The 26318-nt window shown below is 36.7% G+C and overlaps 1 protein-coding gene across 1 annotated transcript in view; it reads left to right on the forward strand.

Annotated features, from left to right (window-relative positions):
• The window catches only part of NUP205 (nucleoporin 205), a 78823-nt gene that overhangs the window by 18304 nt on the left and 34201 nt on the right, over window positions 1-26318 (forward strand). The window contains exons 8-24 of the mRNA XM_025854804.2: window positions 1989-2164; window positions 4828-4944; window positions 5129-5266; window positions 7770-7920; window positions 8919-9124; window positions 10793-10975; window positions 12576-12626; window positions 13226-13435; window positions 16254-16353; window positions 16782-16919; window positions 18050-18239; window positions 19701-19821; window positions 21603-21684; window positions 21964-22128; window positions 22440-22564; window positions 24141-24255; window positions 26149-26298. Coding sequence (XP_025710589.1) covers window positions 1989-2164; window positions 4828-4944; window positions 5129-5266; window positions 7770-7920; window positions 8919-9124; window positions 10793-10975; window positions 12576-12626; window positions 13226-13435; window positions 16254-16353; window positions 16782-16919; window positions 18050-18239; window positions 19701-19821; window positions 21603-21684; window positions 21964-22128; window positions 22440-22564; window positions 24141-24255; window positions 26149-26298 — 2418 coding nt within the window. The remainder of the gene's footprint in view (window positions 1-1988; window positions 2165-4827; window positions 4945-5128; window positions 5267-7769; window positions 7921-8918; window positions 9125-10792; window positions 10976-12575; window positions 12627-13225; window positions 13436-16253; window positions 16354-16781; window positions 16920-18049; window positions 18240-19700; window positions 19822-21602; window positions 21685-21963; window positions 22129-22439; window positions 22565-24140; window positions 24256-26148; window positions 26299-26318) is intronic.

Below are 26318 nucleotides of genomic sequence, written 5' to 3' on the forward strand. Positions count from 1 at the left end.
GGGGGGATGGGTTAGCCTGGTGATGGGTATTAAAGAGGGCATGTTTTGCATGGAGCACTGGGTGTTATACGCAAACAATGAATCATGGAACACTACATCAAAAACTAATGATGTAATGTATGGTGATTAATATAACATAATAAAAAAAAATTGATGCTGCTTTATTACCTAAATAAATAGTCTTCAAGAAATAGTTCTTGAATTGATCATATGATTTAAGTTCTAGTATTTCTGAATTCAAGTGAAGGTTTGTAATTAGTTGTTATTAATATTTAATTAGAAATTTTAATAATAAGTATTAGTCATAAAGAATTAAACTATTTTGTTCTCAAGGAGTTTGTATGGTATGGGTAGATATGCAGGCTTTATTTCAAAATGCAAAATAAAACGTAAAAACCTATCTGTTTTCCTCTGGTTGAAACTCTTGGCTTACATCTATCTATTCCTGACCCTTTTCAAGGCAATGAAAATGTACTTTGAGTAGCATACTCTGTATTTGGTCTGTATAACGCTCAAGTAGAATGAACTACACACAATTCTTTTCCAAAGCCAGATTACCACAGTTACCTAGCAGTTTTATATGTAAATTTAAAAGAAGCAAGCGACGGTGTATTTTTTGATGGAAGGACACAGCAGCACCTGTGACATACTTTTACCAAAAAAATTGAATGTAAGTCATATCAGGTCTCTAGATCAAACTACCAATTTTTAGTATAACCAGAAGACAGAGGAGTATGTTAACTATACCACTGGGATAGATATCAAACCACATTGTGGAAACTGTAGGATAAAAGTCCAGTTTCTGCAGCAGATAAAGGGCAAGTGAAAAATTAAAAAGATACAGGAGGAGTCTACAGATGTATCACTCAAACAATCTGTAGATCTTATTCAAGCAAACAAATTGCACAAAAAGACAAAAAGCAAAAAACCAAACTAAAATCTTTTATAGCATTTATGGGACTGTTGTAAATTTGATTACTGTGTGGATATTTGATATTGAGGAATTTTTTTTTTTAAGATATAATGGTATTAAGGTATAATGTTATTTGTATGTATAGTTAATTCTTTGTTTTTAAAGTATTCTTTTGAGTTGTATACTGAAATATGTACAAATGAAATGTTAAATTGTCTGGCATTTGCTTAAATCTCATTTGGGAATACGTGGAGATCTAGATGAAATATGATTGCATAAATGTATAACATCAAAGTTAGCTGATGGGTTTTGTGGTGGTTCATTATATTGGTCTGTTTAGATACCTATTTGAAATATTTTGAATAAAAAGCTAAAAAAAAGTTACAAGTAGACCAGTTTGTCTTTAGGTTAAGGTTTAGTTTTTCAATTTTTGCTACTTTGTTATCAAATTAGAAGAGTTACTTAGGTGGTCATGTTCAGGTCTTGGTCTCACTTATTAGCTGTGAAGACTTTTTCTGAATGATCTAGTTCATTTCATTGAAATTAAAGCCTTAGCGTCATTTTCATATGTTAATGTTTTGATAATAACTCCCTTACTGTATCAGTGTTACATCATATATCTCTGAAGTAATTTTTTATTGCTCATGTTGTTACTGTGAAGAGCACATGGTTTCCTAATGTACTTTTTTTTTTTTAAGATTTTTAATTTATTTATTTGACAGAGACACAGCGAGAGAGGGAACACAAGCAGGGGGAGTGGGAGAGGGAGACGCAGGCTTCCTGCGGAGCAGGGAGCCCTATGCGGGGCTCGATTCCAGGACCGCGGGATCATGACCTGAGCCGAAGGCAGATGCTTAACGACTGAGCTATCTAGGCGCCCCTCTAATGTACTTTTTCAGTAGCTCTTTTGAGTTTGTGAGTCTATTACAGTAATACAGTCTTATTTTTTACATAGCACATGCTTGAAGGTTCAGAAGATACCTGAATTTTGAAACATCAAGAGAGTATTCTGAAATGTTATAATCTAGTTTAATAACTTACCCTTCATGTGCTGTTTTTCTAAATACATTTCTAGCTCTGGCTGAATTTACAGAAGCAGATGAAGCAATGGCAGAGCTCGCAATTGCTGACAATGTTTTCCTGTTCCTCACTGAATCCGTAGTGGTATCAGAAAACTTCTATCAGGAGGAATTTTATATCCGTAGAGTCCATAATCTCATCACAGATTTCCTTGCACTTATGCCAATGAAGGTAGGTATAATAATGTAGGATAAGTAAAAAATAGTGGAAAATTTTTATGAAATAATAAAACTGGTCAATTCACTTTATGTTTGGAAATTAATAAAATCTTTTATTGTAGACTATAATTTGACAATAGTTGTGTTACAGCTTTTGAATTAGTAATTCATGAAAATGAAATAAGACCTGGTAATTGAGACTAAGCTAAAAGAACAAAATATTTGACATTGAGAATAGTTTATAAGGAGAGAGTGATAGTTAAATTACTATGCGTAGAAAATTGTTAACGTCATGATACCCCAGGGATCAATGCTTAGATTGTCGTATTGATATATTTATACATGATTTGGAAGAGGCATAGTGGAAAATCTCCAGTCTTATAGATAATTGTGTAGACTCTTTATAGTGTATAAATGGACTTCATGCATACAGGTAATGTAATGGATTTAAGAAACAAATGCAAAGGCTACTTTCAAATAAAGAGTTCAAGCTGTAACTTTGATCCAAAAAAGGATTCTTAGAGCCATTTCAGACAGTTTCTCCAGAGCATATGTTTTTTTGTGCAGTTTTGTTCCAAGGAAGCCATCAAAATGCGGGCAGGAAATAAATGAGGGCGTAAAACCCTATGAACTCACTTTTTGTGTGTGTGTATTTAAAAACACCCTAAAGGACCTATACTTGTAATACTGTAGTACAGTTCTGCTACCATACCTCCTGAAACACATAAGGCAAATGGAAAGACTACCTCAAGTGGCAACAAACGATCAGGGAGTGAAGTGCTTATTCATTATTTAATGAACTAAGTGTTTGTTGAGTTTCTCCTGTGTGCCAGGTACTATACTAGAAGTTGTGAAGAAGACAAATAAGTAGTAGACTCATTCCTTACCAATAAAGAATTTATAATCTAGTTGGAGAGATTAGGTAGTAACAGTAAATGAGAGGTATAGACAGTAAATTTATGGATTTATTTAGGCTAAGAATAGCTCCCTCAGGACTAGAATAGTCAAGGAATACTTTAACAGAAAACCTGAACCCTCGGTAACCTCGAAGGACTTAGATTAATATCACAGAATTTTGGAATAGGAAGAAGCATGCTAATCCTTTCATTTTACGTTTGCAGAAATGAAGTCATAGAAAGGTTAAGTCTTAAGTGTTTCCTAATCAGTAGTCCAGATGGGACTTTAGTTATGGAAAGATAATCATAAATGGCTTGAATACCATAAAGAGTGAATTCACATAATTGGAGTACTTTGATAGATAATAGGAGTATTTAGGTTATCGGTCTCTTCTTGAACAAGCTTTGGTTTCTGTGTATCAGTGAATTTGTCCTTTTTATTCAGATTGATTGGCATAAAGTTATTCCCAATATTCCTTTATTATACTATTAGTAGGATCTGTAATGATGTTTCTTTTTTCATTCTTAATTTTGGTAATTTGTATCTTCTGTGTGTGTGTGTGTGTCTTCTTAATTAACCTGGCTAGAGGTTTATCAATTTTATTGAACTTCCTAAAGAACCAGCTTTTGGCCTCATTGATTTTCTTATACTTTGTTTTCACTGTTACTGATTTCTGCTCTACATTATTTTCTTCCTTTTTGCTTTGGGCTTAATTCGCATTTCTAATTTCAATTTATTAAGGTAGAAGCTTAGATTATTGATTTGAAACCTTTTTTTCTAATACAAATATTTAATGTTACACATTTATCTCTAATTATTGCTTTAGTTGTGTCACATAAATTTTGATATGTTGTGTTTTCCTTTTTGTTCAATTTAATGTTTTTTAATTTTCCTTGAGACTTCTTTGATCAGTGGATTATTTAGAAGTGTTGTTTAATTTCCAAATATTTGGGGGCTTCCCGGCATCTCTCTGTAACTGATGCTAGTTTATTTTTGTTGTGGTCAGAGAACATACTCTACAGGATTTCAATTTATATTAAATTGGCTGAGGTTTGTTTTATGATTCAGAATATGGCCTATCTTGGAAAATGTTGTATGCACACACGAAAGGAATGTATATTCTCCTGCTGTTCTGTGGAGTATTCTGTAAATGCCCATTAGGGAAAGTTGGTTGATAGTGTTAAGCCTTCCATGTCCTTACAGATTGTGTATACTTGTTCTAATAAATATTGAGAGAGGAGTATTGAATTGTGGGTTTGTCCTGCTTTTTTTGTTTTGTTTTTAAAAGAGAGTAGTTTCTTCTATCAGTTGGCGTTTAGTTCACACAAATGTTATAAGGTGATGTTTCTCAGCCAGTGCAATAACATCCTTCAGAGAGTGGGAAATTAGTGGCACCACTTTTCCTTGTTAAAATCTTTGGTGGAGTTATTGGTGGAAGTGGGTAGTCCAGAGATGCTAAACTGTCCTGCAGTGTTCAGGATGATCCAACCCAGTGAAGAAATGTCCTGTTCAAATTGTCAGTAATGTTCCTTTTGAGAAATACTGTAGTTAAGACTCAACTTCTCTGTACTGGAAAATGCACTGACATTTTAAGATATTTTTAAATTATGGATAGTGGTATCACAAAATTCCTAGCATATTTCTTCATGTCATTAATGTGGAATAGATGTTTAAACAGTTTTTCTATTATGTAATCACTTCTAGACAGTTGCCTGATTTTGGTATTATTAACCTATATACTAAATTTCCATATTAAACTGTATGTAATGTATTTAATAGGTGAAACAGTTGAGGAATCGGGCAGATGAAGATGCTCGAATAATTCATATGAGTATGCAGATGGGTAATGAACCTCCCATTTCACTTAGAAGAGATCTGGAACACTTAATGCTCTTGGTAAGCCATTACACTGGATGGATGGTCATCTCTCCCTCCTTCCATTATTTATTCCCTAACTGTAGAAAGTTTCACTTCTAATGTTTCAAATCTACAAGTGAATTCCATAAAAATGTAAATTTTCACTTAAAAGTAATTGTTGAGTTATAGGCATTTTCACCCAGTCTTTGCTTACACTTTGCAGATTGGTGAGCTATATAAAAAGAACCCTTTTAATTTGGAGCTTGCTCTCGAATATTGGTGTCCCTCAGAGCCTCTTCAGACTTCCACTATCATGGGTTCTTACCTTGGGGTGGCTCATCAGCGACCCCCTCAACGCCAGGTGAGCTCTTAGTTTTTCTACTTTTCTACCTTGGTATGATAATTGGGAGTCTTGAACCATGAAAAAATGTTATTTCCTGATGTTATTGCCATTAACACAACTGACCTCTTGTGTAACTTAGAAATTTACACTGTTTTCTTAAGGAAATTTGAAACTCTTTTTTTTTTTTTTTAAGATTTATTTATTTATTTTGAGAGAGTGAGAATGAGAGAGAGAGAGAGAGTACATGAGAGCGGGGAGGGTCAGAGGGAGAAGCAGGCCCCTCGCCGAGCAGGGACCCCGATGCGGGACTCGATCCCGGGACTCCAGGATCATGACCTGAGCCGAAGGCAGTTGCTTAACCATCTGAGCCACCCAGGGGCCCTGGAAATTTGAAACTCTTAAATTTAAGTTCTGATACGTAGTTAGCCTTTTGTAACATACTAGGTATGTGTCAAATTGTAGAGAGAAAGGTGTCTAGTCTTCCTATGTATCATTTATTTGAATTTTATTGGTATTAGTATTAGTCTGTACTCAACAGGCATGACAGTAACCAATACATACATCATTCTTTTGTCTTTTTGTCTTAAGATATTATTATTATTTATTTTATTTTATTTTTCTAAAGATTTTATTTATTCATTTGTCAGAGAGAGAGAGAGCACACAAGCAGGGGGAGCGGCAGGCAGAGGGAGAAGCAGGCTCCCTGCTGAGCAAGGAGCCTGATGCGAGACTTGATCCCAGGACCCTGGGATTATGACCTGAGCCAAAGGCAGATGCTTAACTGACTGAGCCACCCAGGTGTCCCCAAGATTTTATTTTTAAGTAAACTCTACACCCAGCATGGGGCTCGAACTCGCTACCACGAGATCAAGAGTCGCATGCTCCACAGACTGAGCCAGCCAGGCATCCCCAATATATACCATTCTTTTTTTTTTTTTTTTTAAAGTTTTTTTTTATTTATTTGAGAGAGAATGAGATAGAGCATGAGAGAGGAGAGGGTCAGAGGGAGAAGCAGACTCACTGCTGAGCAGGGAGCCCAATGCGGGACTTGATCCCGGGACTCCAGGATCATGACCTGAGCTGAAGGCAGTCGCTTAACCAACTGAGCCACCCAGGCGCCCAATATATACCATTCTTAACAAGTTGGGGAAGATAGGAGAGGTATAAAAGTACTAGAAGGAAAGGTTTAGAGGTTAGAATTGATGACAAAATGCCTATGAGTCAGTAGATAATGTAGGAAAAAGTCCATTTTCTATCCTATGTTAAGTAGGATATGCAGTCTCAAATAAGATGGATTGCAGTATCTATCTTCATCTTTTTGGGATTTGCTGTTCTAGAAGCTTTATGTCAAATAATTTTCAGTTATGCTCGAGTCTGGGATCAGATGCCTTTTTACTGCATTTCTTACATTTATTTTTCTCCCCATTTAAAAAATGTTTTGGAGAATGGCTTATTAACATTTTTTGAAGATTAAAAAAACCTTTATATTATGAAATATTTCAAGCATTTGGGAGAGAGAATAATTATAATGAACACCCAGCATCTCAATATAATAGCTGTTAACATTTTGCCTTGTTTGCTTCATCTACTACTGCTATTTTTACTACTTTGATTTTGCTGGAGTACATTAAAGTAACTTATAGATAGCAGCACATTTCCCCTTTTACTGGGTAAATAAATATCTCTTAGAAATAAGGATTTTTTCTCCATAATTAGAAAATCATTTATACCTAACAGATTTAACAACAATTTCCAGAGATCTGTAACATTTTCAGTTCTGAATTACAACCAATGAGCCTCAATGTCTGAATAGTATTTTTGGTATTAGATTTAAGGAATAAGCAAGATAAAAGGAAAAACTAAGAAGTGGATTTACGGAACAGGAATGTAGGAATGTGGTACTGGCTGAACACAAAACAGTACATTTAGGTTAGCATCCAAAATTCTTTCAGGTTCCTAGGTCTTCATACTAAATTTGACTGTGATTCATGAACCCTGGGTTCCAAGTATATCTGACTTTGCTGGTTAATTTTAGAGGACTAAATTTCTTCCATTGCTTTATATATTTAAAATGTGAATAGTCTTATGTTCTGTGACATTGAGATGTTTTAAAAAAAATTGTACTTTATATTCACAAAAATATTCTATAATTGCATTAAATTGCTAATGATCTTGAAAAAAAATTTTTTTTTTAAAGATTTTATTTATTTATTTGAGAGAGAATGAGAGATAGAGAGCACAAGAGGGAAGAGGGTCAGAGGGAGAAGCAGACTCCCTGCTGAGCAGGGAGCCCGATGTGGGACTCGATCCCAGGACTCCAGGATCATGACCTGAGCCGAAGGCAGTCGCTTAACCAACTGAGCCACCCAGGCGCCCATGAAAAAATTTTTCATAAGTAGAATACCAGATTATCAAATTAGAGCATTTAGTTTTAGTTCATATGTAGTCTTTATTAGTTAGTCCATGCTACCTAAAAGTTAAGATAAGCTTTTTGTAAACTATTGATTTTTCCCTATTTCAGGTTGTCTTGTCAAAGTTTGTTAGGCAAATGGGTGACCTATTGCCTCCAACGATTTACATTCCTTATTTGAAAATGCTCCAGGGATTGGCCAATGGGCCCCAGTGTGCTCACTACTGTTTCAGCCTGCTTAAAGTCAATGGTAGTAGTCATGGTAAGAAAAATCTGGATGTTGTCTAAGTTTGTTGTGACATTCTTGAGTTCACTATCCCCCTGCCCATTAAAGAATGTTAGTTATTTGTACTAGATTCTACCAGGTGTATATATTATTTTTATAATAATGGGAAAGAAGCGCATTAGTAGCTTTATGCATTAGTGATGGTCTCACAGATTGGGCAGTTTTACTGTTTGCTTTATAAAATGTAATTCGGTTTAAGAAATCAGAATTGATACATAAAAACTTTGAAGAACACATCTGGTACTCAAAACAGAATATATACCCTGGCCACATGAGTTTGATTTTTTTAAATTCATGTTCATAAGTACTTGTTTTCTAAATTTCTGTACTTAGAGTTTCTCTGTCAACCCTCTCAATTTCCTCATTTAATTTTCAGACTTGAGTCTGGTTAAATTTGCAACACTGCAAAAGAGAAGAGAAAGAAATAGTTATTAAGCATCTGTTTTGTTAGGTAGATATTATTACTTTCATTTTTACATGTGAGGAAACTGAGGGTTAGAGAAGTAATTTACCCAAGGTCACGAGGAAGAGCAGGATTGGAACTGAGATCTGCCAGCTCTAAGGCCAGTGTTCTGTCAAGGCCTGCTTGTAGCGTAATTTACAAATCTAGACTGCACTTACCTCTTTGGGAATTGAAGCTCACATTTAGGAATTATCTGATGGGGAAAGTAGCCCTACATAATTACAGTACAACACAGAGAACTCTTATGGATATAAAGCAGATAACTGACAACCACAGTAATTTACCTTTGCACTTATGTGGGCACCACCCATTGTTAGCCCTGAGGAAAAATTAATCCAGAGTTTTAGTTTACAGAGGAATTCTAACCCTTTTTCAACACACTCCTTAATTTAGACAACACACTCTATCTAGGACAAAGTCAAAGTTTATTGCTTTAAATTTATTTTCCTCCCTCAGTTTCTAAGCACATGCTTAGACATTCTTGAAACAAAATTCTGTGCTGTCTTTACAGTTGAAAATATTCAGGGAACAGGTGGCAGTCCTGTTTCCTGGGAACATTTCTTTCACTCCTTAATGCTTTACCATGAACACCTCCGGAAGGATCTTCCGAGCGCAGATAGTGTCCAGTACCGTCACCTTCCTTCACGTGGCATCACCCAGAAGGAGCAGGATGGATTGATTGCTTTTTTACAGCTCACCTCTACCATCATTACTTGGGTAATTATCATCCACAGTATGTGAGAGTGTAATTTTATTTGTTTTCTAGCACAAGGGCATTTTAAGGAACTCCCAAATTTTCATGAAATGCTTGAAGTTTATGAGTGATGAATTTTGCATTTATAGAATTCTGGTTTTAAGCTCTGTGTTTCTTTACCTTCAGAGGGTGTAGTAATGGTAGCCCAGCTTATTGCTGTCAGCTAGTGGGAAAATAATAGTGTATGCCTGAAAGAAAACAGAAGGGCAAGTAAGAATCAGTTGTGGCTGCACATCCTTCTAGAAGGTTTCCTAACATAGGTGTGGCTGTGTGTGTTGGTGTTATGTATACATAAAGAATATATTTTTTAAATTTATTTTTTAATGAATTTATTTTTTTAGAGTGCACGTGCAAGTGGGGGACAGAGAGGGGCAGAGGGAGAGAATCTCAAGCAGGCTCCACGCTAAGCACGGATCCTGAAGCAGGGCTCAATCTCACGACCCTGAGATCATGACCTCAGCCCAAATCAAGAGTTGGTTGCTTAACTGACTGAGGCACCCAGGAACCCCAAGAATATTTTTAATTAAAAAGAAAAGTTTTTTATTAAAAAAAAAGAAAGAAAAAAACCAAGAAAAGTTATTTACTGAATTACTTTTATTCTCTTCTTACACCAAACCATCTTATCCCTCACTATCAAATTAGTCTTTATAAGAAACATGAGTTTCATTACATAATTTCTCTTCTCAGAAACCTCTTCTAGTTGTTCTATTATTTCCTAGAGCAAAATTGCTTAGTGAGACATTCTGTCTTAAGGACAGGAATAGTGTCTTCTAACTTTCTGGCTTTTCTAGGAATGCTTAACATTATTATTAAACATTAAAACATAAAGTTAGGGAGTGCCTGGGTGGCTCAGTTGTTAAGTGTCTGCCTTCGTTCAGCTCAGGTCATGATCCCAGGGTCCTGAGATTGAGCCTCCTGTTGGGCTCCCTGCCCAGCGGGGAGCCTGTTTCTCCCTCTGCCTGCCACTACCCCCTCCTTATGCACTCTCTCTCTGACAAATAAATAAGTAAAATCTTAAAAAAAACCCAAAAAACCCCCATAAAGTTAGTAGTTATTTCTTGTTGAATTAAAATGGAATGGTATTGGCACGCCTGGGTGGCTCAGTCAGCTAAGCATCTAGCTCTTGATCTCTGCTTAGGTCTTGATCTCAGGGTCATGAGTTCAGACCCTGTGTTGGACTCTACGCTGGGTGTGGAGCCTACTTAAAAAGAAAGTGGCATTTGTTACCACATATATCTTCAGTTTTTTTCTCAAAAAACTAAAAGGTATTCATTCATATATTATAGTAAAAAACATACTACATTGTTTCAGAAAGGATTGCAAGTGCTTAGGTAAGATTTATGTGACCCTGGCAGACCATTTATCTCATATGGATTATTTTCCATACTTAGAGCTATAAAAGTAATTCTAAAAGGCTATTTCTACCCTATTCCTTACATTGACTGAGCTGTAATTTGATTTGATCCACTGGTACACCTCAAGCATAAGCCATAGGCTTATCTTTGTTTTAGTATGTATTAAGCCTTTGAATACTCAGTATAAGTGCTAGCAATTTAGATGATTGCTGGTCATTTTTCTTAGCTTTTAAAGATGGGAAAGTCTCTCTTGTTCTTTTTGTGTTTGATGCCCAGAGTGAAAATGCTCGTCTGGCACTCTGTGAACATCCTCAGTGGACCCCGGTTGTGGTGATTCTGGGACTCCTGCAATGCAGTATTCCCCCTGTTCTCAAAGCAGAGCTGCTGAAGACCCTTGCTGCTTTTGGAAAATCCCCTGAAATTGCTGCTTCCCTTTGGCAGTCGTTGGAATACACTCAGGTAGCATTACAAGCTCTTTTATTTACTACAGTTTGGAAAGTGAGGCTTGATAATATGGTAGAAGCAAGGGCATCCAATTTGCAACTTAACAGTACGCCATGAACTTCCCAGTTAATGATTTAGTACCGAGCCAGTGGTTTAGAACCGAGCCATAGCATCAGAAACTAACAGGCTTAGGTTTTTCGCTTTAGATCAGTTGACAGCTTCACTAGGTTACCAGAGATAGGTTCTTCTCTTAAGACTTTGTTTTTCAGTGTCTGTGAGATATTAATAAATGGACAGAATTCCTCAACTCTGTCTTTAAGACCAGGCTGATAGGGCGCCTGGGTGGCTCAGTCGGTTAAGCGACTGCCTTCGGCTCAGATCATGATCCTGGGGTCCCTGGATCGAGTCCTGCATCAGGCTCCCTGCTTGGCAGGGAGTCTGCTTCTCCCTCTGACCCTCCCCCCTCTCATGTGCTCTCTCTCTCTCTCTCAAATAAATAAATAAAATCTTTAAAAAAAAAAAAAAAAGACCAGGCTGATAAAAGCCTTCAGACATTATTTGTACTCATTAAATATGGGGAATACCAGTTTTTCTTTTCTGTTGCTTCCTTTTATGTCCTCCTGTCCCATCCCAAAAGAAAAAGTGTCTCTATTAACTTTTATTTCTTTAGATGTAAGGCCTATTGGAATTTTTCTGTGAAGGTATAGTTATTCACTATATACCTAAGATTAAAAAGGAGAATAAGGATGTGCTTTACAGAAATATCTCTAGGAAAATGGTTAGGTGGAATATGTGTTTGTCTAAAAATAATAAAACATATAGGAACCTGTGATTCTAACACCATTTTGAAGCAGTAAAATATTCTAGTTATTTTCTAACGTGTGTCCTGAAGATGTAATGATACTTTATAAGAGCAAAATGCAGGGAGCTGGTGTGTGCCCTTAGGTTTAGTATTAATACATCATTTTTTTCACTTATGAGTGTATCACCACTTAGTGTTCTAAGTGTTCAGTGCTCCTCTGTACTGAAAATGAAATATGATTGGGTTTAGACATTTTTATTCTTAGAGCAAGATTTGTTTTTAAAGGATCCTACCTGATAGTATATTTTCAGCTTGTAAGAGTGGTAAATAACATAACAAAGTGTAATTAATTATACCATATACTGCTTATGTCCCTAGCAAGGTCAGGTCAGAACATCTTAACTCAGAACTTTTGCCCACACAAGAAGCCTATTCAGACCTTTTCTTAACAAATTTAATTATTGGTTTTCTGGTGCTAATTGTAGGGCTGGTCTTGAACACTGGTGAGATTTTGTCCCATAAATCCTCTTAAGATTTATTCCTAGAATATCTCAGAGGAAATTTGCTGCATATGCTTCTTGTGTGCGCTTAGAAACTACTAGTTTTCTGAAGCCCAGATAATCGAAGGTTCTACCTGAATCCCACACAATTGCTAATGAAAGTCCCATCACAGACTCCTCAGTTGTGCTTTCTGATCAGCAGCAGAAGATACATGCATGTGTTGTGTGAGGAATATGACTATTATATTGCAGAGCCACTACTTTTCATTGAGGAGTGGGGGATGTTCCTAACACGTTTTCTTACTATTTTAAGATACTGCAGACCGTAAGGGTTCCAAGCCAGAGGCAAGCTATCGGTATCGAGGTAAAGTTTTCCTTTTTGTTTAAATGCTCTCTATTCATACAGTCACATGGTGAAAATTAACAAAAATTGTTCTTAGCCCTGTTAGGTTCCTCTAATTTTCAAATTTAATATAATTTCATTTGAAGTGTTGTCTGGTCAGTGTTGAAATGGAGATGAAATTTTTCGTGAGAGGAACCAGAATACTTTAGGTTTCAAAGTTGGGAAAGGATGTTACATGGCAGCCATCCAAGCTGAAAGTTTGCTTTAAATTCAATTTAATTAGGTTACTTGGGTCAACCTGAAGTGAGAATTTACTTGTTTTAGTTTCTTTTCTTCTCTCTCTACGCTCCCCCTCTCTTTTTCATAAAGAAACACGTAAGATTTCTATTTTTAATTCACAGTTAGGAACAATATGTGGGAATTTGAAATTCTTCCATCTGATTGATCTAGATATACTACTTTTGTGTCTTTTCCTCTAAATGAAAAATGGTGATGTATATTATGTTTCTTTTGGTGTGGTGATCGTAAGTTCAATATTAGTGAGTCAATGTCTGCAAGATGTTTTGTACTTCATAGCTGATTGTTTCATATTACTAAATGTCTTTATTTTTCTTTGGTAGGTTGAACTAAATGAAATAGAATCCCGGTGTGAAGAATACCCACTGACTCGGGCTTTTTGCCAGCTTATTAGTACTTTGGTGGAGAGCTCATTTCCTTCTAATTTGGGTGCTGGCCTGCGGCCCCCTGGCTTTGACCCTTATTTGCAGTTCCTTAGAGATTCTGTGTTTCTCCGATTCCGCACAAGAGCTTACCGGAGAGCAGCTGAAAAGGTAATGTTCAGAGAAAACCTTTTTTGTCCTTATTCATTTATTGCTGCTTTTTCCTTTATGAAAGATATAAGATGCTATAAATTCATTTTAGCTTTTGCCAATCAGTAAAATTCATAGTCTTAATACTGATGTGTCCATGATCTGATTAGTTTATATGCATTAAAAAAAAATCTCAGCATTAAAACCAAAGCATTGACTTTTTAGTGCTCAGTAGTTTAATTGATATGAATTCATAGTCATTCAGATCCTTAATTGAACAAATTGGACCAAAATTGAACCAAAAATGTCATACCTTTGTCAGTTGGAAACACATTGTCCTTTTTGTTTAGGGATTGAAATAAGTTTTAAACTTGCACACCAATTTCTGTTGATTTAGTAGCTCTTTTGGGTTGTGGAGTCTTGGCTTAGTGGGAAAGCGTATTATGATCCGTCAGGAATGTTTGCCACCAGTGGAGCCTGAGGGAGCACTGACATTTACATACATATTTGCTCTGGTTGCAACACACTCAGAACTGAACTTATATATATCATCTTATGTAATTCCAATATTACCATGAGGCAGGTACTATTAATATTCCCACTTTACAGATGGTGGCTTAGCAAGGTTAAGGAACTTGCCTAAGGTCCAGGACCAGGATTTGAACCTAGGACTCTGATTCCACATTCAAGCTCATAACCTCTAAGCTATGTAAGAGACCCTTCCAGGTTCTGACGTAATTCACTTAGTCTATAATAATGTTTATTGCCTCACAGAATACGCTTGGATGTGTCTTGTAGGGACATTTCTGCTTTATTTTTATAATTTGCTGTTTTTGAACCTGTTGGGTTTCTTTGTTGTATTAGTGATTATAAAAATAATTTTTGTGCTAATTTGGGATAATTAGGAAAATGTAGAAAAATATAAGAAGTAACGATATTATCCATAATCCTGTTGCCAAAGGAAGAATAACTTAGTCTTTTTCCTATACATACATACTTTAATTGAGATAATTAGTTTAGTTTGCATCTCTTTTTGGCCACTAAATATGGTATCATGAGCACTTCTTCATGCCATCAAAGATTCTCTGAAAACAATCTCTTTAATGACTGCATGATCCTTACTTGTTTTTAGCATGGTTCATGTATTCATTCCCCTTTTGTTGGACAGTTTGTTTCTCATATTTAGTCCCAAGTAACTGAAATTCATTTTTTGTCAGTTGTTTTATGATTTTTGCTTCTCACACAGTAAAAATAAACACTGAGGGGGTGTACATTTAAGTACTAAAATTACCTCGGTGACCAAATAATGGACACTAAGAATGGCGGTCTCTTTAACAAGATGTTCTGATATGTTTTTGCGCTTGTCTTAGGTAGCTTATTTGCCTTTTCTTAAAAAGGTCATTATGACCTAAGTGTTTACAGCTTCAGTCAGCCATATTCTTTCCACGTTATTGTTTTTCATTCACGCATATGGACACTTCCAGTGCTGCTGTTTTCCCTAGCTACTGCCCCAGCATACTTACCCTCAGACTTTTTTCCCTCAACTTCATGAATTTTTTGCACTTGAAAGTCTTCAGGTTTAACTTCTATTACTGTATTTTATTTTATTTTTTTTTTAAGATTTTATTTATTTATTTGAGAGAGAGAATGAGAGAGAGAGAGCATGAGAGGGGAGAGGGTCCGAGGGAGAAGCCGACTCCCTGCTGAGCAGGGAGTCCGATGCGGGACTCGATCCTGGGATTCCAGGATCATGACCTGAGCCGAAGGCAGTCGCTTAACCAACTGAGCCACTCAGGCGCCCTCTATTACTGTATTTTAGAGCACTAGCTTCTCATAAAAACAGTGCTTTAGATTGAGATAAATAACATAGACTATTAGAGCCAGTGTATATATTTACCAATCCTAAAATCCATTATTATGTGGTGATAAACCTTTTTTATTTAAGTAAATGATCTTGAAATTTTGGGAAAATATAGATAAGTGGATAATTTTCAAATAATAATTTAGGGACATCTGGGTGGCTCAGTCATTAAGCGTCTGCCTTCGGCTCAGGTCATGATCCCAGGGTCCTGGGATCGAGCCCCGCATCGGGCTCCCTGCTCAGGGGGAAGCCTGCTTCTCCCTCTCCCACTCCCCCTGCTTGTGTTCCCTCTCTTGCTATCTCTGTCAAATAAATAAATAAAATCTTTAAAAAAAAATAGTAATTAAAAAAAAAATCACTGTGTAGTCCCAGTTCCCAAACTCAGTCTTGATAAAATTATGTGCAGTGGAAATGATTTTAAAATAATAATTACAAAAAACACCCTAACTGTAGTTCCCAACCTCAGCCTTCATAAATTCTATACAATGGATTTTTTTAAAAATAAAGTTTTAATTTTACTGTCTATACTGTTGTATGTATTTTTCCCTTGGCATAAATATTTTTCCTTGTACATTGTTTTTAAAAACGTTTTTTAACAGAAAGGTGTTAATGGGGTCATTAGAGGCAAGCCCAGCAGTGATTGAGTCTTCTTCACTTCTTTGGCTGGAGCCATAAGATGGAATACTGGTCTGGGAATAGAAGTCCAGGGCTTGATTTTCAGTACCTTTGCTACCAAGCTTTATGGTTTTGGGGAAGTTACTCATGCTCTGAGCTTCACTTGCTTTCTCTGTGAAATAAGAGTGATTAGATGATTTCTCAGACCCTTTACAGCTGGGATTTTTAGAGAAAATATGAAATATTTGACACTTTGGAGAAGTGTCTTCATGTTCTGGAGAAAAGTGGGAGGAATGAAAAGTCTAGCAAGGCTGTCACCTTGGACTGTTTTATTGTTACTGTAACATTTGTTTCTTTCTGTAGTGGGAAGTTGCTGAGGTTGTTTTGGAGGTGTTTTATAAATTGCTCAGAGATTATGAGCCTCAACTTGAAGATTTTGTAGACCAGTTTGTGGAATTACAAGGTAATTTAATTCTGTCACTTTCAAATAAGCTGTCAGCTATTTATAAAGCTATTGATAATTTATAAATTATAAGATACAAATTATTTCTAAGTTTATGAATTAAGTTAGAGTGTAATCTTTTTTGTTACATTATTTTAGTTATTTTAATTGTTCTGAGCAAGAGAAAATAAAGTAAAATTTCGCCAAATGAAAGACAACACTGCCTTACAGATTCTTTGATGAGTTAACATGTTGTAGGAACTAACTGCTATGAGCAAAACAGCCCTTTTGGGAATTACAGCTGTATACCGTTTGTGTCCTTGTCTTTGAATTGAAACTTGCCCATTTAGATGCCATTTAATTTACAAGTCTCATACATTACATGTAAATCAAGGATGTGACAAAAATACTAACTGACTGTCTTTTGGATTGTGTCGTGTTCTATTTAGGAGAAGAAATCATAGCCTACAAGCCACCAGGATTTAGTCTGATGTATCATCTTCTGAATGAGTCACCGATGTTGGAGCTTGCCCTTAGTTTACTGGAAGAAGGCGTTAAGCAGCTGGATACCTATGCCCCTTTCCCTGGTATGTGCCTGAATGTCTTAATGTCGTGAAAACCGTTCTCATATTTTCACTTTTTTGTAGATGGAGGGTTAAAATAGATGATTTCTGAAGTTCTTTTTCACTGTGAGATTCTCCATATGTACAGTGGTGTTTTCAGTGAGTCATGCAGTAAAAGCATATTTAAAGCGAAAGAGTACAGAGACTCTCACTATAAAACTGTGTCTCATTGCATGTTTTTTTATAGGTAATTATGATTATCTTTGATTTTAATGTCTTAAACATGTCTAAATTTAAATCTAATATACTTTTTGTTTTCTTGTTCATATAGTTTTTGTAAAGGCACTTAATTAGTGCCTGGTACATAGAGTTCAATAGGTTTTATTTAATATGACTACTGCTAATTATCATTTATTGAGTGCTTAGTATGCATTTGATGCTTTTAAAAGCACATTTAACACATTTAATCCGTACAAGCCCTGTTATTATTAGATATTATTATTTCCATTTTGCAAATGAGGAAATTGATGCAACAAAACGGTTTCATATCTTCCCACAGTAAGTTGTAGCTCTGTGATTTGAACCTAGGCAGTTTGGCTCCACAATCCATGTATTTTAAATTTGAACGGTGGGATTGTAGATGATCCTTGTTCAAATTCTCAGTTTCTTTATTTGCAGATTTTTCTGCAATGAGTATGTATTACTCTAAATCAGTTTCTCAGTCTTGGTGCCATTGACATCTTGGGCCATATAATTCTTTGTTGTGGGGACCGTCCTGTGCGTTGTAGGCCTCTACCCACTAGATGCCTGTAGTGTTTTCCCAGTTGTGACAACCAAAAGTATTTCTAGGCCTTGCCAGTGTCGTCTGGGGCCTAAATCACCCGCCCCCCCCCATCTGGGAACCATTTCGCTAAATAATCAAGAAAGAGATAAGGTAAGGGAAAATGACTGAGAAGCCATTGCATACAGGTAATCTTAAGTTACGGTAATTACCGTGAATTGGCATGAGTGAGTAGTTTTATGAAGTTGCTGCTGCAAGTGAACACTTGAGGGCCTTTTGAGTCTAGAACTTGTCCTTTAGCTTGTTTTCCTAAGAACTATGCATTTCTAAGATTCATGTAGAACTTTCTAACTTCAGTTTATGTTTTTTGTAGGGAAGAAACACTTGGAGAAAGCAGTGCAGCATTGTCTTGCACTTCTCAATCTGACTCTGCAGAAGGAAAATCTCTTTATGGATCTTCTAAGAGAGAGTCAGCTGGCTCTAATAGTCTGTCCTTTAGAACAGCTGTTACAGGGAATCAATCCCAGAACGAAGAAGGCTGATAATGTGGTGAATATTGCCAGGTAAGTTACATTTGTAGGTAGAAAAATGACAAAAACACGTGGGCATTCTACCTTTGATTTCCAAATCTGGTCAGATCCCTCATTCATTACTTGGGGGGTAGGGGGCTCATTTTGTTCTTGTCTTCTTTAGCCCTTCTGATTTTAATTACTCTGATGTTTACAATTTCTTTTTTCTTTCTAATGGATTCCGTATCCTAAACATTTCTAAGTATAAAATGACATTATCTTAATATTGTTTGTCTCCTGGAGAGGAACCCTCTTACACTGTTGGTGGGAATATAAACTGGTGCAGCCACTCTGGCAAACAGTATGGAGGTTCCTCAAAAAGTTAAAAAAATAGAGCTACCCTATGACCCAGTAATTGAACTAGTAGGTATTTATCCAGAGGATACAAACACAGTGATTCGAAGGGGCACATATACCCCAATGTTTATAGCAGCAGTGTCCACAATAGCCAAACAAAGGAAGGAGCCCAGATGTCCATTGACAGATGAATTTATAAAGAAGATGTGTCTTTGTGTGTGTATGCACACACACGCGTGTGCGCGTGCACACGCACGCCATGGAATATCACTCAGCCATCAAAAAGAATGAAATCTTGCCATTTGCAGCGCTGTGGATGGAACTAGAGGGTATTATGCTAAGCAAAATAAGAGAAAGAAATATGATTTCACTCATGTGGAATTTAAGAAACAAAACACATAACCTTAGGGGAAGGGAAGGAAAAATAAAATAAGAAGAAAATTAAGAGGGAGGCAAACCACAAGAGATGCTGAACTCTAGGAAACAAACTGAAGGTTACTAGAGAGGTGTGGTGGGTGGGGAGAAGGGGTGACCGGGTGATGGGCAGTATGGAGGGCACTGGATGTAATGAGCACTGGGTATTCTATGCAACTGATGAATCACTAAATTCTACCTCTGAAACTAATAAAAAATATATATATATACAGTTTGTCTCCTTTAGGGAAACTGGAAGTTTGGCGGTTAGGGGCTAGGAAGAAAACTTATCACTGTATATATCCTAGCTTCCAGTGGCTTGCTTGGCAGTATTTGGTGTTCTGTGACTTGTAGAGGCGTCACCTGGATTGCTGTCTTCAGCTTCATATGGTGTTCTCCCTGTGTGTGTCTGTTTCAAATCCCCCCTTTTAATAAGGACAGCAGTCATTGAACTAGGGCTGTCTGTAATGACCTCACCTTAACTTGATTGACTGTCTGCAAAGACCCTGTTTCCAAATAAGGTCGCTGTGTGTCCTTATTGAGCACTGTGTGTTCAGATGTCAACGATTGAATTTTGGAGGGATGCAATTCAACCCATAACGGACTACATCTAGTTAGAACGGAAACCTTTGTCTCATTTACCCAAGAGTGCTATATAGCCTGGTTCTAAATGTTCCTTGTAGAGAGGAGTGAAAAGCCAAAAGTTCTGTCACATTGTTTGTCAAATGTTTTTTTGTTTTAAAGATACCTCTATCATGGCAATACTAATCCGGAATTGGCTTTTGAAAGTGCCAAGATCCTCTGCTGTATCTCTTGCAATTCCAATATTCAGATAAAATTGGTTGGAGATTTCACACATGACCAGGTAACTGATTTTGGTGTTGTTATTTCTTCTGGTGCTTTCTGAGTACATACGGAAGTCACGGTGTCTGTGGAGGAATCTTACTCGTGTTTATGAAAAAATTCTGTGAGAGTAAGTATATTTATATATGGTGGTGAAGACCCATCCATGTACTGGGCTGTGTTCTGTTTTGAAGAGAACACCATCCACAGTGATGCTCCAGACGCTGTCGTGTGTGCCTGGTAGGCAGAGGGAGACACTTGCCCCTCTGAGTACATTAAGGTGATGAGGTTTGTAAATGTGGCTTCTGCTTGTGTTCTCCATCCTTTGTCTCGCTCTGTCGGTCACTCTGACCATAGTCTGAGTGAGCCTGTACAATTCTGAACATGTCTCACTGTTGAGTTGTCTACTGTTGTGGCTTTCTGGTAACTTACATTTGTGTCACTTCATTTGATATTGTACTGTAGACAGTTTTCAGATGTTCTTCTATTAATCTAATTTATAATCTCTTTCTATTCTGAATAGCTCGGTTCTATGCTGAATAGCTACTATTGGGGAATCTACTTTTTTCTCCCCTCTTTATAGGCATTTTTCCCTTCTATCTTCATGTTAGAAATCACTGCTTTAGCTAGTTGAATTTTGTTGTGTACAGTGTTTTAGAAGGGGGACTCTTGGGGTGACAGGGTGGCTCAGTTGGTTGGGTGTCTGGCTTGATTTTGGCTCAGGTCATGATCTCAAAGTCCAGAGATCAAGCCCCATGTCAGGCTCCACACTCAGTGGGGAGTCTGCTTGAAATTCTCTTTCTCCCTCTCCCTCTGTCCCTCCCCCCCGACTCATGCTCTCTCTCTCTCTCAAATAAATAAAATCTTTAAAAAATAAAACAGAGACTCTTCTGGCATTTTGGATGGGACAGTTCTTCATTCTGTGTCATTCTTCCTCATATTGCAAGACTCTTAGCATCCCTGGTCCCCTGCCAGTGTCTGTCAGTAGTAAACTCTAGTTGTGACAACTCAGAATGCCCCCACATATTTCGAAGTGCTGTCTGGAGTGGCAGTGCCACCCAGGTTGAGAACCACTGTCTAATCTGGCTTTTGGATAAGGTTCTTGAAAACTACATGATAGAGAGGATTGTCTTTTCATCAGAATCCTCTTTTGTTGGGCTGGCAGTCAATATATCACCCACATATTGAAGTTCCATTAATCAATTGTAAGAAAAAACCCCCACAAAAACTACCTGATAGGGGATGTGGAAAGTGAGGGTTCTCAGCTCACTCATATACATTTGAGTATGAATTATTATTACCAATTTTAATATCCTGCTAGATTCCTCGAGGAGATGGGGTAGTGTCTAATCTCTCAGCCCAGCCCAGAAACGTAAAACTGTTGATAAGCAATACATTTCTAAAGAGAGAAGATGAGAATTTTATTTTATATTTTAGTTAAGATCTCATAGCATTGGGTATACAATGAAGAGGTCATGAGATGGCAATTTGTTATTTTTTTTAAAAAACTGGTTTGATTTTTTGGGAAAGAAAATTAGGGAAGCAAGTTTTGAAACCAGTAAACTTAAAACATTTTTGTTTCTTTAATTATTTCTATAGAGAGCTAACTTATGGCAATTTAAGGAACTGAGTTTGCTATTAATTAAAAGCGAAACTGAAACCTAAATACTTTAGAGATTTGCCTTTTTTCTTTGTAGACAAATGTTTATAATACGTAGCATATTTATCATAGTTTCTTTAATATTTCTTTAATATTTAAGAAGTTTATAATTTGTCTTTTAAAAAATCTTTATATGACCCCAGAGTGTAAGTCAGAAGCTGATGGCTGGATTTGTGGAGTGTTTGGATAGTGAAGATACAGAAGAATTTGTACGTCTAGAAGAGGGTATGTCTTCTACTAACATGTACATTTTTTACTCTTTATAAATAATATAAAGAAAACTGTTGACTGTCTCTTGGTGATACAAGAGAAGTTTGAGAATTTGCTAGCACAAACATGTAAGGCTTTCTGGAAACCTCTTAAATCTGCACTCACTCTAATGGCTGGTGAAGTGAACTTTAAGAGAATGTGGAGGTTTGGAATATAAGCTTTATGTATTTAAACTTGACTTATGTTGACTTGTTTATTATTTTGTAATTTTGTTTTGTGGATTTCCACATTAAGGATCAGAACTTGAAAAGAAGTTAGCTGGAATCCGTCATGAAACAAGAATCCACATCTTGAATCTTCTCATCACCTCTCTGGAACGCAACCCACCCAACCTTGCTCTCTATCTCCTGGGCTTTGAACTGAAGAAACCTGTCAGTACCACAAACCTGCAAGATCCAGGTATAACCAGAAGACACATAGACATTGATTTCTTTTCGGTTTTATGTAGCTAAATGGTCATTCATTGAATTCTGGGCTCATGGGATAATTCACTGGAAATGAGAGGTCATATGGTAAGTAAGTCTTTAGAACTTAGATCAAGTCGACAAATTATGCTTTGGAAAATTAACATTTATTAATTTTCTGTGTCAGTATTTGAAAGTGTGTTTACAGTGGAGCATATATTTATGGAATTTAATATTTCTAAAGGGATTTTAAAGTTTTTAATGAAGAAATTTGAAAAAGCTGAACTTCTTTTTGGTTTCCTGTAGGAGTGTTAGGTTGCCCTCGGACGTGCCTTCATGCCATTTTAAACATCTTGGAGAAGGGAACTGAAGGGAGAACAGGCCCGGTGGCAGTGAGAGAATCTCCTCAACTTGCTGAACTATGTTACCAGGTATACAGAAGGCTGTATTTAATAGCACTTAGTAGAAGAAATTTAACTAGATGCTTGAATATATCACAGATATGGAAGTATAACAGTAAGACTTGAGTTAAAATGAGTTCATTTGTAGTTTGGCTAGTCTTTCATTTATAGATAAAATCCATGGAGCACAAACCCCAAGTTCCTATAGATCTATAGATCCTATATGTCGCTCCTTTGAAAAATGAGGGAAATTAGATTTTTGAGATGGATTTTGAGCTGGTAGTGTAGAAGGTGTCTGGTGGTGCCATTTCAAGTTGTTTCTTTTTGGTGAAGACAGTAGTGGATTTGGGTCAGAAGACCTCTGATTCTCATCTCTGCCCCTTAACTAGCTAAATCAGCTTGGGTGGGGCACGAAACTTCTCTGAGTTTAATGTGTGCAGCGGGCTGTTGTGAGACTTAGCTGAGAATGTAGGACTGAGCGCGATTTAAGAACCACGTGACTCCAGTGCTGGAGCTAAATGTAAAGTGGTGGAAAGTCAAATTAGTGCAAAGTTGAAACTGTACTGAGAGCTTCTGTTTTGCCTGTGTTCACTTGTGATTATTTCTTGTCTTACTCATTTTGTGTTTGAAAAGCTAGGCTTTATAAGATGCGACTTGTTTCTCAATTTCAGCAGCACCCTTGATTCACATTTTCAGAATAAGAAAGGCATCGTTGGCTTCTAGTGACCTGGAGCTTTTTCTTTATTATTCTCCCATTTTTCTTTTTGTAATGTTACAGTTTTCTCCTGTCCTCTGGCTGTCCAAACAGCCCTTCACTGTAAGTCCTGTAAGGAAAGCCTGTAAGCTAGGTCTTCCTCAGAATCAAAATGAATTCTTCCTTAATGGGAGAACAAACTTGACATGCATTTTATTTATTTATTTAAAAAATTATTTATTTGCGAGAGAGAATGAGAAAGAGAGTGAGAGGGGGGAGGGTCAGAGGGAGGAGCAGACTCCCCGCTGAGCAGGGATCCTGATGTGGGACTCAATCCTGGGACTCCAGGATCATGATCTGAGCCGAAGGCAGTTGCTCAATCACCTGAGCCACCCAGGCGCCCTTGACGGGCATAGAATTCGACATGTTTAGGTAGAAATAGTTGATAAGCTTAATCATGGACGCTAAAGGAGTTAGGCAGGTGAAGTAAGTGAAAGGAGCCAGATTTAAGACAGAAAGGTGGGGAGAGGGTGACGGCAGAGAGTCTGACAGATCGGAAAGCAGATGCGCTGCTACTCAGTATAATTTTTAGAAGTTACCTCGAGTAATTCGCTATTAATAATAGTTAAAATACTAACCTGTATGTATTAATATACTTAGGCTGACTTAAAGATTAGTTCTATAATGATGTCATCAGCACTCTCAATTTTATTCCAATATGTTTTCTTGAGTTGGGGTACCAACAGCTGCTTGTAACTGAGCATCTGTTTTATATATGTGTTTATCCATTTTGCTTGAGTCATTGATGGGTCTTAGTTTCCATTTAGTAAACCTTGGGTCACCTTTTATCTTAAAATTTTTAACACAGAGAAAATGATTTGGAGATTTTCTTATTTCATTTGAACTCTTTAGGTGATATATCAGTTGTGTGCGTGCTCTGACACATCCGGTCCTACTATGAGGTACTTGAGAACCAGCCAGGATTTCTTATTTTCTCAGTTGCAACATTTACCTTTTTCTAACAAAGGTAGGACATTATTTTCCCACACTATTATAACTAATTTGTAAAGTCCATGTTGAGTGATTTTTTTTATACAACATTGGGGGTGTAGCAGTTACAGTACTTGTGGAATTCTGGTTTCATTTTGTTACTTCGCTGCTTATTTTGGGTTGCTTTTGTAATTTGTTCTTGAGAAGCTTCAATGTTCTAGCTGTTGGCATAAAATTATTTAAAAATAGCTTGTCAAGGATAGAATTTGATGCTTACACTACCAAATAAAGATTTTAAATTGTGTTGAAGAGATAAGAAAATATATAAGATGATTCTGGAAATTTAGATTTTTTGAGTGAAGGTGTTTAATAATTAAGATCTCTTGTTTTACTTTTGTTTCTTATGTATATACTGAAACCAATTCAGGTCTTGACACGAGAAATGGAAAACTAAGTACAGTGGAAACTATAGCTGAGTTTATTGACCTGACCACTACAATCCCAGGCTATGTTTTATAGGATTCTACTTTATATAATTTTCTTTTTGATCATTTTATAACAATTTTCTGAATTCATATTATATCCAGACAATTGTAGTCTGTGGAGGTTTTTGAAGATTATTTTGTATCTTTATGTTTTGGGAAATGTAAGCTCACAGATTTCATAATAAATTTGTATTACTAGTAATTATCAGCTACTAATCTGCTTTTTAGAGTGATGGTGTGAGAAGCCCTTGGGAATTATATAATGGCAAAAAATTTTTCACTTCATTTTCATAATAAGCATGTCTTGTTTTTAGTCCTAAGATTTTGTTTATATAACAAGCTTTTTAAGAAACACTCCTTTCTACCTAATTAGGAGGAAAAGTTAATGTCTTATCTATTACTGTATCTGTCTTTTAAAAATCCATCTGGTTTTGCTTATTGGCAGTAGAGCTGGTGGCCGTGGGAATAGTAGTATTTGGTGTATTTTATGTTTCTACTTTTAGAATTTAGGACTTCAGATCAGGCCTATTAAGGATATTGGATTCAAAAACTTCTGTAAGTGGTTCCCAATCCTAATTATAGGTTTCATTTTTGTTTTTGTTTCTGGAAAGGTTTTAGTTTGCACAGAGTGGGGAGGGGCTCGGTCCTTCTCAACAGCCGCTTTCCTCGTGGCTGCCAGGACATCATGAAGTTCCTCTCATCTTCTTGGTGTTGGTGTGTTTCCGCACTGTTTTCTTCCCCTTGCCCTTGGAGACATTAAGCAGCTCCACAGTGCACTGCTCTCGTGGGGTGAAGCCCCACACCTCTCAGATCATGTCCCGCATGAACTTGGGGTGCTTGGTGAGGTGCCCGTGGTGGCTGTGCCTCAGCTTTCTCGTGTTCTTGGTCACCTTGTGGCCCTTGGTGAGGCCCACAGCCGTAGGGTAGCTCAGGCCATGGCTGTAGCTCTTGAGTGGCTGCTGTGGTGTAAAACCAACCCTAGTTATATGTTAAATCGGGTGTCCTTGATTATCTTCAGAGATACCGTAAAATCATGCATTGTGTATTTGTTTTAGGAAATAAAAGTCAAACTGTATGTTAGGGTTTTTTTTTTTTACAAGTTATATATTTGAGAATTTTTTTTAAGTATGAAGTTCCATATTAATGTCAAAATAGGACAGACTTAGATCTATGTAAAATTATTCTGGTAATGGAAACTTGATTCTCTTTTGTTCTTCATTTGCTTTGGCTTATTTTTTATAGACATATACTTATTTATTTTTTCTCTCTTAGCATCTGTTTTTGCTTTTTTAATTTTCTTAGAGTGATAAATTATTATGATGCCAGGTTTTATAAGTTAATTGACAATGTGACATGGGAAAATATCTGATGAGTTATGGAATTTAGGTCTGTTATGATCCTGTGTTATTACTCTATGAAACTAAATTTCTGTATGTAACTTGCAGAGTATGAAATGTCTATGCTGAACCAGATGTCATGGCTAATGAAGACTGCCTCAATAGAACTAAGGGTAACTTCTCTGAATCGTCAACGGTCACATACCCAGAGGCTCCTACACCTCTTATTGGATGACATGCCTGTGAAACCGTACTCAGGTCAGTGTGTTCGTGTTGGC

The sequence above is a fragment of the Callorhinus ursinus genome, unplaced genomic scaffold (assembly GCF_003265705.2).
Source record: "Callorhinus ursinus isolate GAN/ISIS: 27379988/994484 unplaced genomic scaffold, GSC_fseal_2.0 scaffold12, whole genome shotgun sequence".
NCBI classification, from domain to species: domain Eukaryota; kingdom Metazoa; phylum Chordata; class Mammalia; order Carnivora; family Otariidae; genus Callorhinus; species Callorhinus ursinus.